Consider the following 19,712-nt stretch of genomic DNA (forward strand, 5'->3'; position numbering starts at 1 on the left):
ACCACGGTATTAGACGATGCGCGGAATTAGGGCAGGTCACTGTACAAGGTAGTAAAAAATTAATGGGTTCATTAGCTATGTTGGCCTAATGATTTTTGTCCCGTGTATCCCGGGATTTTCGGGACTTCAAAAATAATAAATTTTAATGAGAAAAAATAATTTTCGGGATTTCATAAAAAAAATCCTGAATTTGCCTAAATCCCGAGAAGTCCCGATATGGATACGCTAACATATGTTTTTGAGAGCATCCACGATTCAGATGAGTTTAGTACTTGCCTGCGTGTAGATATTCGAAGCCCTTTACGCCGATCACAAACACGAGACCGGCAGGAAGATCTCCAATGTGATGAGAGGCTCAGCGACCTCCATAACCTGGATTCTGGAATCTAAAGGGTGTTTCGGATCCTATAGATAAGACGTAAATTAACTGTCTTGAAATCATCAAATATTTATTAGGTAGGCAAAACAATTTCTTGTCACATAAATCTCACAAATCGCATGCGGATCTTGTTCATTAAATACTAAAATTATAAGTTTTTTTTTGTATGTAACCACATTTAAAGCGTACCTAAACCGCATGTCCCAACGATAGAGTTTCGTTGCTTTGGGTCACCGTCGTCGGATAGCTCGCTAGACTGGATAAGGTTTCCATGGAATTGCTGAAGCACGGCGACGTCGTCTGCAGTGCCTTGTATCCATCCAACATGATGATTTCCTGTTCCTTTTCCGGACCACACTCACAGGCCACGTAAATACTAGTGCGAGCAAAATCCAAAAATGCCATCAACTGTGGAGAGTTCAGATTGACAAATGCGCGCCGGTCATCCGATGTCTCTTTACGTTCCATCTCTTTGGTGTACGATTTACTAACGTACAAAACTTGAACGCAATCGGAATGCGCGATAAAGAGGCAAGATTCGCGATACCGGAAATCCAATGGTTCCTGCAGCCAATTGATGTTGTCTGGTCGCGATCGACACCCGTACTCGTCCACAAAGATTCCTACCTCCTTGAAGCACAGTAGGAACTCCTGACTATTCACTTTGAAGGCCGCCATTGGAGTGCAAGAACGAACATCCCGTAGGCTTGTATCAGACATGTCGAGGAACTCTTCCGCCCCGTAATTTCCTAGATCGATTTCGAAAAACTTGTCGGAACTTACAATGGCAGTATGTTTCGTGAAGAGAACGGATGTGACTGGGAGAACGGTGTCCAGTCCTCGTACCGGTTTGAACCGTCCCAAGTTGGTGTCAAACTTGAGAATGACTATTCTCGACGACGTTGCGGCAATTGCTATTATATCGGATAACTGTTCAAAGGACGGATCGTCCATCATGCGTACCAGATGCCACCGTTCGCTGTGGGTTCGGTTGGCGATGGACAAATCCAGGACGAATGTTTCCAGCTTGGGAGTGAGGCAAGAGGAGGCCTGTGCACGGCTGTGCAGGTGCCGCAGGTCACACTGGTACAGATATTCACCGTCGTTTCCAATAATGATGGCCTTGGGTATATGCTGAGAGATGGTGAACGATTTCACGTTCGATATGCCACGGATTTGTACCAATTCGGACGAATCGGTGTTGTAGGAGAAAAGACCACTATCGCAACCTGTGAATTGGAGTCAAACGCATATATAAAAAAAACTTTAGATCAACTTTAAGACACATTCGTAGAATATTTTCATTAGATCAAATGTCTTTTAGCCAAAAGGATTATTTGGCCGAACGCCAATTGGCAAAATGCCATTTGTCCAAATAGTTGAAATATGTATCCAATTCCATATTACGTTCGCTAGTGAGAAAAGAGAAGTAGGGGAACTGTTCCGATCTCCATCTCACTGCACATATATCCATCTCATCGCTAAACAAAGAATTACGGCACCAAATTCGTCGCTTCTTTTTGTCAACACGCGCACTGCTGAAAAAAACCATAAAAATAATAAACAAACCAAATTCCTTTCCATTGCTTTGTTTTTGATGAGATGGAAATAGGAGCTATGAGATGAAGTGGCGAACCGTTCCCCTACGAAGCAAGAAGTGAGACAAATGTGTAGTGTAGTGACAAATAAGATACGAGACTTGAAAAGTAATAAGTAAATGGTGAAACAGAAGAATAAGACAAAAGAAGGAAGAAGGGACCAGAAAAAAGGATAAGAGAAGAAGGAAGTAGTGGAAGATCCATTAATTACGTAACCCAAAAATTGGCCATTTTCAACCCCCCTCTCCCCTATGTCACACTTTTTGTATGAATCATTGAAATTTTTGTATGGATTGTCACACTTCGGTCAACCCCCCTCCCCCTCTGAGCGTTACGTAATTTATGGATGCTCCCTAGGAAAAAAATGATGAAAAAGAAAGAAGGAAGATAAAAGAATAAAGTAGGAATAAAGAAGAAAAAGAAAAAAATGAAGAAGTAAGAAGTCAAAATGAAAAAAGAAGTAGGCTTAAGAAAAAAAGAAAAAAAAGTTAAAAGAAAGAAGAAGAAATAAAAGAAGGAAGATGGGAAAAGAAAGTAACAAGAGGAAAGAGAAGAAAGAAGTAAACGGGAAGAGTAAAATGGAAAGAAAACAGAAAAAAGAAAGAGCGAAGTAGGAAGAAAACAGAAGAAAGAGAGAAAGAAGAATGAAGAAGAAAGAATGAAGAAAGAAGGAACGAAAAAGAAGAAGGAAGAAGATATAAATATTGATAACTAAAGAAGAAGGAAGGAATAAAAATAAAAAAGAGAAAAAGTTGAAGATAGAAGGAAAAACAAAGAAATAGAAAGAGCGAAAGAAGAAGGAAGAAAAGAAAACGAAAAATAAAGGAAGAAATGAAAAAGAAAGAAGAAGGAAATAGTAAATAAGAAGGAAGAAAAAAGAAAAGATAATAAGTAATAAGAAAGAAAAGAGGAAAGATAATAAGTAAAGTAAGATCCTCACTACTTACTTCTCAGTGAGAGAGTTCTCACTTTTCGCTACTCAAAACCTGAAAAAAATCAACTATTCGGCCAAACGGCACTTGTTCAAACAAGTCGCACGGCCAATCCACTTTTGGCCAAATGGTGTGCCAAACGGCATTATGCATACGAAACACGAAAAATGTCCTGTTCAGGAGATTCAATAAATAACGTTCCACTTTCTTATTGCCTTCTTGGAGTTTGAATGATTTCCGAATATGTAGTATTATGCAACTCAATTCAGAAGCTGAATTTCGGAAAGGGTTGGTGGACTTGCAGCATTGTATTTCTCCCACAACTTTGTTCAACAGTTGCTTAAATTCTAAAATCGTTTATTTCTTACTTTCCTATTATTTATTTACATAAATTATCCAATTCCAACTGGACAAAACTTTTAAATTAGTAAATTCAAAAATTTCGTACATGAATTCCGAAATTTTAAATAAATTCCAAATTAGTTGTCATAATATAAATTTTAAAATTGGCAACTTCAAGATTCTTCAACTTCTATTTTTTTTAAATAGATTTCTTTATTCCTAATTTTTTATCTTCCTAATTTCTAACATCCTTTAAGGTGAACTACGACAGAGTCCAAAAATGACTAGTCCTCACCTCGCGTTTTCGGTCGCACAAATGTAAATTTTTAGGCGGTTAGCACATCTGGAAACCATTTTTTTCGTGTATGCTACAAGTGAACAAAGGTAAAAAACTACTTTTCGCTTTTGTTTGTCGTTTACTTTTCGAGTTATGTGCCCCTGAAAGCACTATGTAGTTTTTAAATTGTATTCCAACGCGAATCACCTTAACAGCATCATTAATCGGGAGATTCCTATCTTTTCAAATTCACCATGTGTAAAAACTGAATTTTAAAACCACGACTTTTCACAATTTTTGCATTTTTAATTTTCTATGATGCTTAATACGGTTAGTTCCCCAAGATTGCTATTTTTTAAACTAACCGTAAATCGATACAAAAAAATATAATATTCGTATTGGAAAAATCTGTATTCACCCTAATAAATGGGCTTTGTTCAGCAATACCATAATTATCGCTTTCTTTGTTTTGATCCCCAATAATCAATCCACAACACAATTCCAGCAATTATCGGATGTAAGAAAGTGAAACGATAAAAAATGCAATCAACAAAAAATTTCTTCGACACTTACCCAACAGCACCACGTTCTCACTCACGTCATACACATCGTTGATCGCCAGCTTTGGCTCCAAACGCTTCGTTTTGAACAACAAATCACCCACATACTTGTCCTCTCCGTCATCGGCTTTCTCCTCCACGCTGCTAACCACACCACCACTTTCGCCGCCCGATTCCTCATCCGGTCCGGGTGCTAAACTGATTTGATCTCGCAGCGACTCGGTATCACTGGCTCCTTCCGCCACCAGCTCATTGGCCAGCGAGTCCAAGTCTCCGTCCCCTCGACAATCGTTCGCGGCTCCGGACCGACACTTCCGATGGACATTTTTCGCACAACCTGTGCACTTCCAGTAGGGGTGACCGGCCATGATGTGGCGATCGCAAACACTGCACAGCTGAATCGGGTTTTTGGAAGAGGAGGTCTCCAAGGTCATGTCAAAAGTGTGAGATTTTCCGCTGGGCTGTCCGGTTTTAGATACGGTGGGTGCTGGTTCCTGTCGGAATGAAGATTTGTGAGGCTTGGGAGGAGTTTTGGCTGGAAGTTGTTTATCCTTAGATTCGAGTTGTTGATTTTCCTCATCCTTTTGGGCCTTCTTGAGGGTTCCCTGCATAGCAATCATATCAGTTTTTGCTCGTAAAAGTTGTTCTTTGAGCTGATTGGTTCGTTGGCGCTCCTTTTGCAATTCATCCTGAAGCTTTTTGTAGCTGGTGGTGTTTTCCACCATGATAGGATTCGGCGCAACATTTTCTTTCTTTTCCTGATTGCCGCTTCCAAAAAGAATATCGGCAAATGTTTTTTTCTTCTTGTGAGAACCTTCTTCTACGCGGGCTTGTAGATGATCGATGAGCTTCTTGTGTTGAGCAAGCGTGGTTTCCGATTTGATATCACGCTCGGTGTAGAACGTCTTTTGCTCCGTGAGAACCGTCTTGACGTGATCAAGCTCATTGTTCAACTGATTTATTTGATTCTTGTAATCTTTGATCTCATTGTACTGTTTTGTAATATGCTCCTTTGCCAAGAACAAATCGGTAAGAATTTTGGAGTTTTCTTCCTTGAGAATGAGGTGCTCATGTTCGTAATTTGACACGACCTTTTGTAAGTTAGATGCATCCAGATTTAGCATCTCTATGCGTTCTTGGACCTCGAACAAACTAGTGGTCTTCTCAATAAGGTCTTTCTGTTGATCAACCATCTGATTTTGAAGCTCTTCAAACTTCTTGCGCAACTCATCGTATTCCGAAGCAAGTTGAGATGTTTTCGATTCACTCAGTGTCTTGGACGATTTCTCCTGATTCAGATCCTGTCTCAGTTTGGCCAGTATAACGTCCTTTTCCTTCATTTGTATGTACAAAGCAGCGACTGTTTTCTCACATTCACTATTTTTCTTCTGTTCTTTTTCCAGTAAAATCTCCAGTTCGGTAAGCTGGGTCTCCGTAATACTACAAGCTCCCTTCAACATATTAAAATTCCTCGTTACAACCGCTAGCTTCTCTTCCAACTCTTTGACAGATCCATGGGCGTCCACCAACTCATCTTGGTTTTCATCGACTTCTCTCATTAGCCTGGAATTTTCTGACGTCATTATTCTGAGCTTGTCGTTTGCTTCGATCACCTTCTTCTTCGCCTCGTCCAACTTCTCCTCCAAGCTCTGAATCTTAGCAGCAGCAGTTATCAACTCTGCCTTTTCGGCTAATCGTCCCTTCTCGGTCGAATCCCTTGAGTAACGTTCCTTCCTCAATTCATCCTTCAACAACCGGATGTCTTCCTTTAGATCCTCAATTTGCTTCTCCTTCCCGCCAATTGTCTCCTCCAGCTGCTTTATTTTGAAAGCGACTTCCTCCTTCTCCTTCCGCACCCTGTTCACTCTTTCATCGGCCTGTTCCACCCGGCGGCCCAGAATCGAGTTGTCCAACTTTGCCCGTTCCAGTTCCTTTTCCAGCTTCCACAGCGACAGGTTGGCCGAACGAGCTGATTGCTTATCTAAAATCGATTGCTCCCGAATGGCACTCAGCTTGTCCTCTAGTCGTTCGTTTTGCCGTTCTAGAAGCGACGTCGTACCGTCTGCGGTCCCACTAACGACCACCGGGTGGCCTGTCTTGAACTGATCGATAAGCTTCTCTAAACGCGAGACAACCTCCTCCAACCCGTCTGCCCGTTTGCGTTGCAGATCTTCGCTTTCTCTGGGGGGAAGATTCAAATGGAGAAAAAAAAAGCAAAAATCAGTTAACTTGGCCTGTCGACCAAAGGCGTAGTGAGGGAAATATTATGTTAAAGTTTTATACTCGTCCTAAAAAATATATTGTATTCGAAACTTATGTGCCTTCCTTGAAGTGTGTTAAATAATGACATCTATGTTTTTACCCCAAATCGCTCATTTTTTTTAAAATTTTTAGAGATCTAGGTACTACAGGATAGAAAGTAAATTTTCAAATGTTGTTCAAAATTTGTATTTCTTGTTGGGTAAGGTGGGGCAAAGTGTCAATGCCGTTTTTGAACATGGTATACATTTTAAGGGGGGACCCTCCTTAGCCGTACGGTAAGACGCGCGGCTACAAAGCAAGACCATGTTGAGGGTGGCTGGGTTCGATTCCCGGTGCCGGTTTAGACAATTTTCGGATTGGAAATTGTCTCGACTTCCCTGGGCATAAAAGTATCATCGTGTTAGCCTCATGATATACGAATGCAGAAATGGTAACTTGGATTAGAAACCTCGCAGTTAATAACTGTGGAAGTGCTTAATGAACACTAAGCTGCGAGGCGGCTCTGTCCCAGTGAGGGATGTAATGCCAACAAAGAAGAAGAAGGTACACTATAAAGCAGAGGTTATGCCTTTGTAAGAAAAAAAAATTGGTTCTAATTTATTGTCACTCGATTTGAGAATAAAATTTTATTTTGGTAAAATGATAAGGTAAAATCTTTTTCAGCTATGTTTCTTATGCGAAACACAGTTGAACAATGTAAATTTTAAACATTTTAGTAATATATTGAAAGTATTATATGATGTTGTACTGACTGCTTTCAAATAAATGAATTTGATTCAAAATTAGACATTCTAACTAGTAAATGGAGCCAATTTGATCATTTTGAGGTTATCTTCGAACATAATGGCGTTAGTTTGTTTATTAAAAAAATATTAGGTGTTCTACAAAGGCTGAATACTCATAAGGCTGAACTCGAAAGGCTGAAATCTCGAAAGGCTGAAAGTCCCAAAAGGCTGTGAAGTATCAGAAGGCTGAAATTCACCAATTTGCAATGCAATTAATCTCAACCGTTGAATAAAGTAAAAAATAAAAAATTAGGCATAAAGAATAAGGAATTGAAAATAAAAAAAAATAAGAACAAAGAATAAAAAATAAAGATTGAAGAATAAAGAAGAAAAAAAAGAAGTAGGAAATAGGATGAAAAAAGAATGAAGAAGAAAGACGGATAAAGGAAGAAAAATAAAGAAGGAAGAAAGAAGGAAGGATAGATAATTGGAACAAGAAAGGTAGAAGAAAAAGGAAGAAGGAAGAAAGAAAAATGAAGAGAAAAGAAGGAACAAGAAAGAAGGAAACAGAAAGAAGGAAGGAAAAAGACAGGAAGACAGAACGAAAAAGGAAGAAAGAAGAAAGATATAAGAAGGAAAAAGGAAAAGGGAGAAAGATGGAGGAAAGAATAAGAGAAAAAGAAGAAAGAAGAAATATGAAAGATGGAAGAAGAAAGAAGAAAATTGGAAAAAGAAAAAAGGAAGAAATAATTTTATGGATGCTCGGTTTTATGGGAGAGAATCCTGTAAATCGCAGTTCTGCACACACTTCGTTGTAACCGCTTATGGTTAATTGAGACAAAATTTTCCTTTCTCCAAGTGATCTCACACATGTTAGTAGTTTTCCTTATAGGACATTTTCAACACAAATCCCCTCGCGGGATGAGTGGACATCTGGCTATTTGGAGAGAAGTATGTCGGACAGCATTGTTTGTTACACTGACGGCTCCCTCCTCGAAGGTAGAGCAGGTACGTGCGTCTATTCGCGTGAGCTGAGATTGGAACATTCAGACCCACTGGGTAAAGGGTCTGTTCAAATATTACGTAACGCAGTAGGGGGTGGGGGGTTGTCCAATTTTTGTTACGATTTGTTACACAAAATATAGGGGGTGGGGGTCCTTCGAGATATTGTTACGCATAACAAATTAATTGCACAGAGAAAAAATATTTAAAATGAAAAAAAAAAGTTATTATCATCAAAATAGCATAAAATCTACAATGAGGGGATGTCCATAAACCACGTAGATTCTTGAGGGGGAAAGGGGTTTCGAAAAAGTCTACGATAGTCTACGAAGGGGAACGGGGGGTATACCAAAAGTCTACGTAGACTTTTTGATTTTATGTTTTTTTAAAGCGATTTATACAGCAGCTTTGTGCGAAGCTCACTTGTTTGATTTTTTTTAGGATGTTCCGGTTTTTTTGTAAGACTTTATCGATATAATCTCTTGCACTTCTTCTTAAAAATTTAATGAATTTCACTAAAGTAAAAGTCTGAGCTAAGGCTTAAAACTATCATGGATTTCACCAGGTAATTCTTCTGTGTTGAGCAGGAAAATTCTCCAGAGTATTCTATAGAACATTCGATTTTTTTTAATCTTCACTTGGATTTTACTGCAGATTCTATTAGAATTTCGTTTGATTTCCGGCAGGAACTTCTTTGCAAACTATGGAAATTATTTCCTACTTTAACGGATTTTTTTGGAATTTACAAAGAAAGCATTTTGGAATATCCAAGAAAAAGTCTTTGAAAGCCCAAAAGATATTCTTTGGAACTTGTAAAGGGAATTCTCCGAAATTTCCGCCGGAAACCGTTCAGAATATTCACTGGAGATTTCTGGGAAGTCCCCGAAATTTTTTGCTGAATTTTGGAAATTCTTCGGAATTTTCGCGAGGAACTCTATGCAAATATAAGCAAAATTATTCGAAATGCCCGTGGTAAATTCTCTTCCGTTCTTCGGCAGTTCAAATGTAAATTCTTTGGAATTATCGATGGAAAATTTTCGAAATTTTAAAATAAATTGTTGAAAATTTCCACGAGAAATTATTTGAATTTCCCACCAAAAACAGTTTGAGTTTCCACAAAAAAAAATATTTGCAATTTTTGTAAAAAAAAGGCTTTCTAATTTTTATGAAAATTTATTCGAATTTTTTACGAGAAGTTCACAAAAAGTTCAACTAAAAATTCTCCATAATTTCCACCGAAAATTATTCAGAAAATATTTTTTGGAATGCCCATAAGATTTATTTAAATTTCCTCGAGAAATTGCTCCAAATTTGCAAGAAAAGTTAAAAAATATCTTAGAAAACCATTCTAAATTTCCACGGGAAATATATTGGAATGTCCGTTTAAACAAAAAATTACTTCGGGAAATAATTCTCGGGTTTTTTAACGGGAATTTGGAATTTAGAAGAAAAATCTTGGGATTTCAACAGATGATTATTCAGCGGGATATTGCATGGAATTTTCAAGAAAAGCATCGGAATTATCACGGAGAGTTCTTTGGAGTATTCCAGGGTATCAATTGGGAAATTTTACGAAATTTCCACGCAAAACTTATTGGAATGTAGACTTGACATTCTCGAAATTTTTCTAAATTCTGAAAATTCACGATTTTTACAATTTTGACCCGGCGTCGAAAATTATAGGTCAGATGCGTGACAGATTTTATCAGTGGCGCTCCGATGCAAAAATGTCGGCGATGGTGGTGCACAGCACACCTCTAGGAGGAATTGAATTCAACAGTAATTAAATTATTTGGCTTTGAGATTTGATTTCAGGAGTTATGGACAGTGGATTAAATTTGATTTTTGTTTTATTGGATTTTGTTCAATGTGATTTTGTTAAGTTTAAAATTCGAATTTTGTTGTAATGTTTACATGGAAATGGAATTCAATAGCTGAATTGCTTAAAACGTGGTTGATTTTGATGTCTACGTAGACATCATGAGGGGGAGGGAGGGGTTTTGAAAAAGTCTACGAAAGTCTACTAGGGGGGACGGGGGGATTTGAAAAAGTAAAATATCTGTCTACGTGGTTTGTGGACAGCCCCTGAATAATAATTTATTGTATCGTGTTTCAAATTCTACGACAAACAAGATTTTATTCAAAAATTTGTATTTGTTACGCGTTACGCATGGGGGTGAGGGTAGTTCTAAGTTTTGTTACAGAATGTAACGAGGGGGTGGGGGGTTCTTAAAAACAACGTTTTTCGCGTTACGTAATGTTTAAACAGACCCAAACACTGCACTGTTTTTCAAGCGGAAATATTTGCCATCATGTGTGGAGTGCAATCTGCACTGGAGCAGCGCTTTATGGGCAAAGTAATATACTTCTGTTCAGATAGCCAAGCAGCTATTAAAGCTTTCGTTTCGGCCAACTCAAGGTCGAAGTTAGTAATCCCATATCGAACTCAAATTGAGGAACTGAATTCAGTTAATACTTTACACCTTAAAGGGTTCCTGGACAATCTTCCATAGCTGGAAACGATTTAGCACGTAATGGTCCTGAGCCAGCTATTCCAATATCCAAGTGTTGGGTGAAGCGTTTGATCAACTCTTGGGCTGTCACTCAGCACAAATGGCATTGGAGTAGTCTGGATTCATGTCATCAAACAAAATTGTACATCCGGGAGCCATCTCCGGCAGTAGCAAGCTATTTAGCTAATCTGTCTAAAAATTCTGTTTAGGCAGTGTCATAGTCAAGGCCTAGACAGGTCACTGCCGACTGAACTATCTTCTTCTTGATATTGGCATTACATCCCCACACTGGGACAGAGCCGCCTCGCAGCTTAGTGTTCATTAAGCACTTCCACAGTTGTTAACTGCGAGGTTTCTAAGCCAGGTTATCATTTTTGCATTCGTATATCATGAGACTAGCACGATGATACTTTTATGCCAAGGGAAGTCGAGACAATTTCCAATCCGAAAATTGCCTAGACCGGCACCGGGAATCGAACCCAGCCACCCTCAGCATGGTCTTGTTTTGTAGCCGCACGGCTAAGGAAGACTGAACTTTCACCTGGCAAATATTCAGCGCGTTGAATCATCTGTTTGTGATAGTTGTGCATCCGATTATGGAACTTCTTATCATCTGATATGTAACTGCCCAGTCTATGCGCAATTGCGTTTCCAAATATTTGGTAAACACTTACTTAGTAAAATTGACTTCAGAAACATGAACCTTCAGAGTATTTCTTGTTCATAACCCGTTGTGGTAAGGAGCTATAAGCTCTTGTACGCTTATGCGTTGTATGCCCTCTTCATGGGCCCTTTTCCCAACTTTTTCTTTTTTCTCCCATCCACATTCCTTTTTTCTTTTTGGTCACTTCGTTTTCCGTCAGGTGTGTGATGAAAAAGGCTGTGAAGGCGATGGCACAAATCTCACAAATTGAGGTGAACCCTTGGAGCCGACGTTCTGATACCTGATGTGCATAAAAGATAAGGAAAAAAATGCACAACTTTTCATCTACTCATTCTCAACCGATTTTCTCGAAATAGGTTGCATTCGACATGGGACAAACTCTTGTTCATCATCACTATTAAAATCGATCACGATCGGTTATTGCGTCAGAAAGTTATGGCAAAATTAGTGAATCGAACCAAAACGGATATGGGCGAATCGACTACGTTTTATTTAAAAGTACGTCTACTATCGTAAAATTGAAGGTGATTATACAGTTTTCGTACAGTACTGAAATTTCATTCGATTGTTCAGAAGAAGTAGGTAAATAATCTACCATTGATTCACCCCAAAGCGCTTTATTTATGTTTCTCTTAAATCTTGCTCTTGAAAAAATATTTTTTTGAAATGGGTTTCCAAGATAGCCGATTTGAAGTTCTTACCTTTAAAGTGACATATTTTATAATAGTGCATGTAATCTGTTTAAAAATAAGAAAGGGGCATGAAGAATCTTGAGAATACTTACTTCAATAATTGGTACAATCAAATTGTCGTTACATTTATACATTTAGAAACTCATATTTGCACAAATAGAGGCGGCGTATATAAAATATCATTTAGATATGGCATTGAACATCGCTTTTCTAACGAAAACGAGAAATCACTCCTGGCACACGCCCCTGTAAATAAATTCACTGTTTGCTTCTCAATTCAATTGCAAAAAATCGGCTATCATATCGCGCGCACGTGTTTTCGATCGTCACTCGTCGATCGCTTTTTTTTCTCCTCTCTCCTCTCTCAACGATGCTAAAGCAACACAGCGAAAACACTTTCGATCTTGTTTCTAATTGAATAATGCATTTCGGGGAGCTCTTTGCGCTCGACTTCAATCAATTATTGCACACACCCGACCATATGTGGGACTTTTCGTCTTCTTTTTAATTACCACGTCTGATTTTGAAAACGCCGCAATTATAAAAACACCCGATCGCGACGCTGCCCAGTACAGGAGAAAAATGAAAAACGTAGGCGGCCAATTCGAACAAGACTTTGTTTTTGCGCTCACATCTCTGGCGATTATCTTAGCCCCTGTGGGGAAACTTGGGCAAAAAACGAACTCTCTTAAACTCTATCTTTGATTTTTCATTTCAGTGACTGAGTAAAAATTTGTTGCCGTTTCTTTTTTCCCCAGAAAAAAGCAGAACCTAAGGTGCCCTAGTAAGTATATAGTAGCATAAATGCGATCAATTTTATGGTAATAATATTTATTGTGTTGAGCATTTTGGAACATCATCCCCTACTCATTTTCATTCATTTCATCTCGTCTGCAAAAAAATACGCTTCGAGATTTTCTCGACTTAGGTACCAGGTGTATTAAACAAACGTCAATAATTCGATCCCACTCGATGAAAGGGGGTGGTCGTGTGAACGTATGTAATCTATATCTATCAGCTGCTGCTGGCGCGCGTGTTGTGTATAGATTACTGCTAATGATTCGCACTGCACTTGAACTTGAGTGTTATAGATGAACAATCACGATATGAATAGTAGATCAATCGACAAGCATATTTCACACGCTTTTTGTTCTATAAAAGTAGATAGAAATTCGATAGCATGTTACACAAGGTACCTAATAAAACAATCGATATTTATATCAGGTAGCTAGCATCGGATGCAGTCCGGCTTTAGAGAAACAAGTGCGTTTTGCACGAAATGCTCTTTTGATCACCATTCCGATAGGCTATATCTAAATTTATTTGGATAGTAACAATATACATATACATATACGTATGCGTAAGGTACAGTGGGGCAAGTGGGTAAAGGAAATCATATAGTTCATGTTCATCAAGTCATAAAAGCTGAACATAATATTGAAATTGATCATATTTTTATGACATAACGAATCATCATCCATTTATATGCCTGCGAACAAGATCTTTGAAAAATACTTTTAGGATACAAAATATACGGAAAACCAAAAAATCTGTTTGAATTTTTCACTTGCCCCACTTATCGGGTAAGTGAAAAAATCATTTTAAAAGATGATTTTACAATATGAGATCAACTTTTCTGTTCATATATTTTATGCAAACAATAAGTATAATTAGTATAACTGTGATCTGTTGTGATGCTTTTTGATACTTCATGAAAGTCACTAGAGTGCACTTGAGTACCTAGATTGATTTTTTTTTATTTTCTTGAACTTTTTGAAATCATTTTTACATTTTTACGTTTTTTAGGAAAACGGGTAGCTTTGCCATATCTTCGTCTCAAAAGTAACATACAGTCGCCTCTCTACATCTCGATATTCAAGGGACCATCGAGATAAGGAGAGATCGAGGAATGGAAGGAAAATTGAAAAGGGTGCTAGATTGTAAAAAAAACTCGTTGCTATGAAAAACAACAACAAAACCATGTCATCTCTTGTTGTTCATGTGTTTGTTATTGTCCAAAAATCGTCTAGTAGCCTAGAAAAATGAATATATCGACATAGGGAGAGACAATCCTGGGCAAAATATGACCAGAACCAAGATTTTTTTATGTATACAGGTTATCCGACTTGTCAATATCCCCAACTCAGCCATCTTGGATTTTTGAATGGAATTTATGCTCGTTTGTTTACGTTTTGCACTGAAAATGTATGTTCCCCCCCCCCGCTGGTTATTCCCATCAACTGACGAAGTCGGATAACCTGTACATAAAAAAATCTTGACCAGAACCAGGGTTCGTATCGCTCACTCAATCTCAGGAGCACAGGATGCTCCCTCACGAAAACTTTCGGGGAGAAATCGCTTTTCGGGAAAGAAAAACAGCCCGGAGAGTGATAACCATTTTTCGCTCACTTCGATTTCACAATTTGTGAGGCGGCGTCCAGTTCGGCCGATGTTAGCAAGGGAAACGGCTTCTTCGTTTCCGATGATTCCGCAGTGTCCCGGGACCCAGGTGAAAGTAATATTGCGCTCTTCTTCGTCCAGGAGCGACTGAATTGCCTGAATCCAAGGATGTTTAGCTTTCGGCGATTCCAAGGCCAGTATGGCGCTCTGTTTAGAGGCAGCAACATAGATGGCCGCTGCTTTCGCCGAGAAGACACCAACTTCCCACACCAACGGTATCGGCCACCTTTGATCTATCCTAGAATCTCATAATGTGAAGTATTTATGATTGATCATTTCAGCAAAAAGCGCTTTTGCCCTCTTTGAAGATGGGTATTCATCGTTCGGTCGAATATGAGTGATTCCCGCTACCTGAGCGTCTACTACCAAAACGTCAGGGGTCTGCGTACTAAGACAACCGTTTTGAAGTTACGACTCTCATCCTGCGATTACGATGTTGTTGTGCTATCAGAAACTTGGCTCAAATCCGATATTTGTAATTCGGAGCTTTCATCGGACTACTCCATTTTTCGTTGCGACCGTAACGAGTTTACCAGTGGTCTTTCTAGAGGCGGTGGCGTATTGGTTGCAGTCAAACGTGAATTGCAATGTACTGAAGTGTCCCTATCTGATTGCTGTGCGCTTGAACAAGTCGCAGTCACATTGAAACTCCCTCATAACTCTCTGCATATTTTCGGTATCTATCTTCGCCCGAATTCCGATTGCGAGCTTTATGCTACTTACTGTACGGCAGTGCAAAGCTTAATTGATAAATCATCCGTTAATGACGTTTTCCTGCTGCTTGGGGATTATAATCTCCCTCATCTTCAATGGATCTTCGATGACGACATCAACGCAGAGGCGTCGCGTGATCAATTCTTCAACCTGTGCACTATTTTAATATTTCGAGATAAACACATAAAAGGGACCTGAAATGATAAACAAATAATTTTCCAGCGCGTTTCTCAATATGTTTGCTTATTTTGTTGCATCTAACTGGTTCTTAGCTTCTTCTTATTTTCTGAATTAACTCAAACTTAACTAAGCTTCAAAGTGATTTAAGTAAAATTACTATCATCAGAATCGTTTGAAATGTGTAAAATAAGCAATACATCTATTCGGAAATTATCTATTTACAATTTATATATTTGATCAATATTCTGGATTGGAGAGATGTCGAGAAGTTTTCCGTACATCAGCATGGAAATTTGCTCATAAAAATTTCAAAATTCGTGTGGACCATTGATATTTGACTTACTCCCTCCCTAACTAAATATATTGGATTTCTCGAAAAAAAAACCTTTAAAAATAAATTTCTTCAAAAATGTTGACCCGTTTCATATTTACTAATTCTGCGACAATATAGATTTTCATCAGAAAATGAAATGTCTGTTTACAATATGTTAATATTGTCGGATACTTCAATGTCTAATATAATAGGCGTATTTGTAAACAGGTTTTATTGAGCTTATTAGCAGATGAAAATTTCTGTTTAAATTGAGCTAATGTCGCTTTAGTATTATCGGACAGTACAATGTCGTCAGGATTAGTGGATGTGTAAACGGGCCATCCCATTTAACATAAAAAAAAAATATCAAAGCGCTTTTGCTTCGCGTTGCTTATGCAAAGCGGAACTTTCGTCATGGAACGCTTTGAGGAAGCAGAAATGTTCGCGCTTTACTCTTCTCTTTCGATTTTGTTCGCCCGATAGCGCTCTCTTCACCGAATCGCGCATGCGCTGTTCTAAGCGGTTCTCGATAGGCACCATACCGTGCACTGCCTGCGAGGAACGCTTTGACTACCTATACATCGCCGATTGCGATTAGAGCAGATGATCCACACATACAAAATAATGCGTGTATGATGCATGACAAAACGTTCTCGGCTGAAAGTTCCGTGTTGATACAACATGTGGTGTCGGTGGGTCGGTTCGGTATTGTAGAGAAAAATATAACGCGTCCCCATCGCAGCATTTGGTTGCCTCACATAACATGCCGCCTATAAAAAAAAGCATATTTTCCGTTTATGTATCTATTAGTCAAATTTGCATGAAACATCTTTCATATGCACACAATTCAAATACATGCTTGGATTAGAAAGACAAGAAATCTATCTAGAGTTTGAATGTTGGGGATAAAATTGCAACATGTGCAGTGCACAGGTTGCACATGCGGACGCGACGCCTCTGCATCAACGGCTATCTGGCAACTAACGCATCTAGCGAGCAAGAAATTTCCCTTAGCGAAGCCATCTCGACATGTGGTTTGGTGCAAATCAACCCCTTCGTTAACCGTAACAATAGGCTGCTCGACTTGGTTTTCACAAATGCTTCTGACAACATGGACATCTCTCAGCCCGTTCTGCCGCTCATACCAATCGATGAGCACCATCCACCGGTAGTGTTACATATCGACACCTGCTGCCTAATACCACGTTATTCTGACCAGGAACCGGATCCCATGGATTACGACTTTCGGCGGTGCGATTTTACTTCACTTAATACAGAGCTTTCTGCGGTTGATTGGAGTCATCATTTCCATGGGCACTCAGTAGATGCTAGCGTACTGCTGTTTTACGACAAGCTGTACGAAATATTGCACCTTATAGCTCCTCGCCGTCGTCGCATTAATCGAGGTGTTAATAACAAGCCTTGGTGGAATGCTCAACTCAAAAACCTGCGAAACAGATTGAGGAAGCTACGCAAACAGTACATCGCTAACAAAACTGACGGGACAGAGTTTCCCTCCATCAGGTAGAAACCTCTTACAACGACCTCCTCGATGCCAGTTACCGAAGATATATGGACGACCTCCAATCAAATCTTAAAAATAATCCGTCCAGGTTTTGGAGATTTATCAAATCGCAAAAGACGGCTAATCAAGTTCCGAACAATGTTGTTTATGGCGACACTACAGCTACCACATCTGATGAAGCTGCGAACCTTTTCGCCGACTTTTTTCAGAGTGTGTTCAGTGTGAACCCTCCGCAAACTCACCCAGGTAGTTTTTCGAATGTTCTACCGCACGATATTGACCTCGCGCCCTTCCTGTTCTCCGACCTAGAAGTGTTGAAAGCTCTTCGCGATTTAGATGCTTCAAAAGGTGCCGGAGTGGATGGCCTAACACCTTTCCTGCTGAAAGCCTGTGCTGAATCACTAGTGGCTCCACTAACACTACTTTTCAACAGATCGTTGAGTGAAAAAACGTTTCCTGGACTATGGAAAACAGCAACGATGATTCCAATTCACAAATCTGGAAGTTTGCGCAAAGTTAATAACTACCGTGGAGTTTCCATTCTTTGGTGTGTTGGAAAACTTCTTGAATCATTAGTTCATAAAGTTTTGTTATCTGCTGTTAAACCACTCATTTCGATTCATCAGCACCGTTTTCTTCCTCAACGCTCTAGTACAACGAATCTGCTATGCTATTCTAATGCGCTCTTCCGTGAAGTCGAGAAACGCAATCAGGTGGAATCCGTATACGTAGATTTTTCGAAAGCTTTCGACACCGTGCCTCACCAATATGCCGTTGCAAAGTTACGCCACTTGGGTTTCCCTGAATGGATAGCAGATTGGATAATGTCATACCTGACTGGCAGAAAGGCTTTCGTTCGTGTTGATGCCTCACGATCTAGGACTTTCAGCATTACCTCGGGTGTGCCCCAGGGCAGCGTGCTGGGACCTTTACTGTTTATCCTGTATATCAATGACTTGACCAACTGCCTTACCTCTGCAAAGCTTCTGTACGCTGACGACCTTAAAATTTTCAGAGTAATACACTCTTTGCTGGATTGTGTTGCTCTTCAAACTGATATTGACGTACTCCGACGTTGGTGCGATGAAAACGGAATCGTATCCCCAATAATGTACAGCTATACTTTTGCCAATGCTGCACTAGAGCGTGTTTCGTCGATTCGTGACTTGGGCGTTACAATGGACTCGAAATTGCGGTTCAACGAACATATTTCTGCAATAACGGCGGCGAAGGCATTCGCAGTTTTTGAATTTATTCGTAGGAATGCAGCTCATTTCACCGATGTTTACACCTTAAAAGCTCTGTACTGTGCACTTGTGAGGAGTATTTTAGAATATGCTGCCCCTATTTGGACGCCGTACCATACGACCCAAGTGATTCGCATTGAACGAGTTCAAAAGCAGTTCATCCGTTTTGCACTTCGACACCTACCGTGGAACGATCCAATGCACTTACCTGACTATAGAGCCCGATGTCAGCTAATTAACCTGGAACTACTCTCAACTAGACGACTCACCTTCAGAAGACTTGTAGTGTATGACATCATCAGCAGTAACATAGACTGTCCGGACTTGCTCGTGGATGTACAGTTGAGCATATAGCCTGCGTCACGCTGATTTACTCGCTGTCCCAACCCACCGAACAACGTACGGATACAATAACCCCTTTAGCTCCTGCCTTAGAGCTTTTAATAATGTTTGTAATTCGTTTGATTTTAATGTGTCCAAGTATTGTTTCAAATCTAGAATAAGGAACTTAGAATAAGAGTATCCCGACTAGAAGGTCATATCAAAATTATATCATCCTATGTTATTATGTTATACTAAATTTTATAACAAAATGTGTTAGAAACATGGTGCAGGATGTTGTTAAAATATCTAAATTTCTATCAAAACCGTACGACTGGAAACAAAAACTATCAAATTTTGTTACAATATTATCATAAAAATAACATATTTTGTTAGAAATTTATAACAGAATCAGATACAAAATATATTGTTTCTGTCCAGTTGGAATTTTTACAGGTCGTGATAGGGCTACAGATTGCGATCAACAATCATAATTTTTTGTTTTTGTGAACAAGAATATTTTTCGAGAACATGAAATTACCAACATTACAAATAAGGCAACCTTCTCAAATTATATCAGCGTTGTGATATCTATGGCTGGGAGACTTTGCTACATCTATTTTAATTGCCTACTGTTGGGCAATTCGGTGTTAAACATTTTTCAAATCATATTATGATATAATCCTGTTACAACATTTGAAAGATAATTTACTTACTTACTTATGGATCCTGTACACCTCCGGTGGTGCAAAGGGCCGACTTGGAAGATCTCCATCCTGAGCGATGCCCGGGTATGGCTTTAACCTGTTGCCAGGTTAGATTTCGGTCGACTTCTTTTATTTCTTTATTGAGGCTTCTCCGCCATGAGCCTCTGGGTCTGCCTCTGCTGCGATGTCCCGCTGGGTTCCAGTCTAATGCTTGCTTACAGATTTCGTTTCCGCCCCTACGTAGAGTGTGGCCGACCCAGCCCCACTTCCGATCCCGAATTTCTGTTGTTATCGGCCTC

General features: G+C 39.3%; 1 protein-coding gene across 1 annotated transcript in view; it reads right to left on the minus strand.

Moving 5' to 3' along the window:
• Positions 1-423: 423 nt before the first annotated feature.
• LOC134211377 (citron rho-interacting kinase) overlaps positions 424-19,712 on the minus strand; it is a 42,030-nt gene continuing 22,741 nt past the window's right edge. Inside the window, exons 5-6 of the mRNA XM_062688175.1 lie at positions 4,102-6,269; positions 424-1,608 (exon numbers count right to left, since the gene is read on the minus strand). Of these exons, the coding sequence (XP_062544159.1) occupies positions 569-1,608; positions 4,102-6,269 (3,208 nt within the window). The 3' untranslated portion in view covers positions 424-568. The remainder of the gene's footprint in view (positions 1,609-4,101; positions 6,270-19,712) is intronic.

Source organism: Armigeres subalbatus, chromosome 2 (genome assembly GCF_024139115.2).
Source record: "Armigeres subalbatus isolate Guangzhou_Male chromosome 2, GZ_Asu_2, whole genome shotgun sequence".
NCBI classification, from domain to species: Eukaryota; Metazoa; Arthropoda; class Insecta; order Diptera; family Culicidae; genus Armigeres; species Armigeres subalbatus.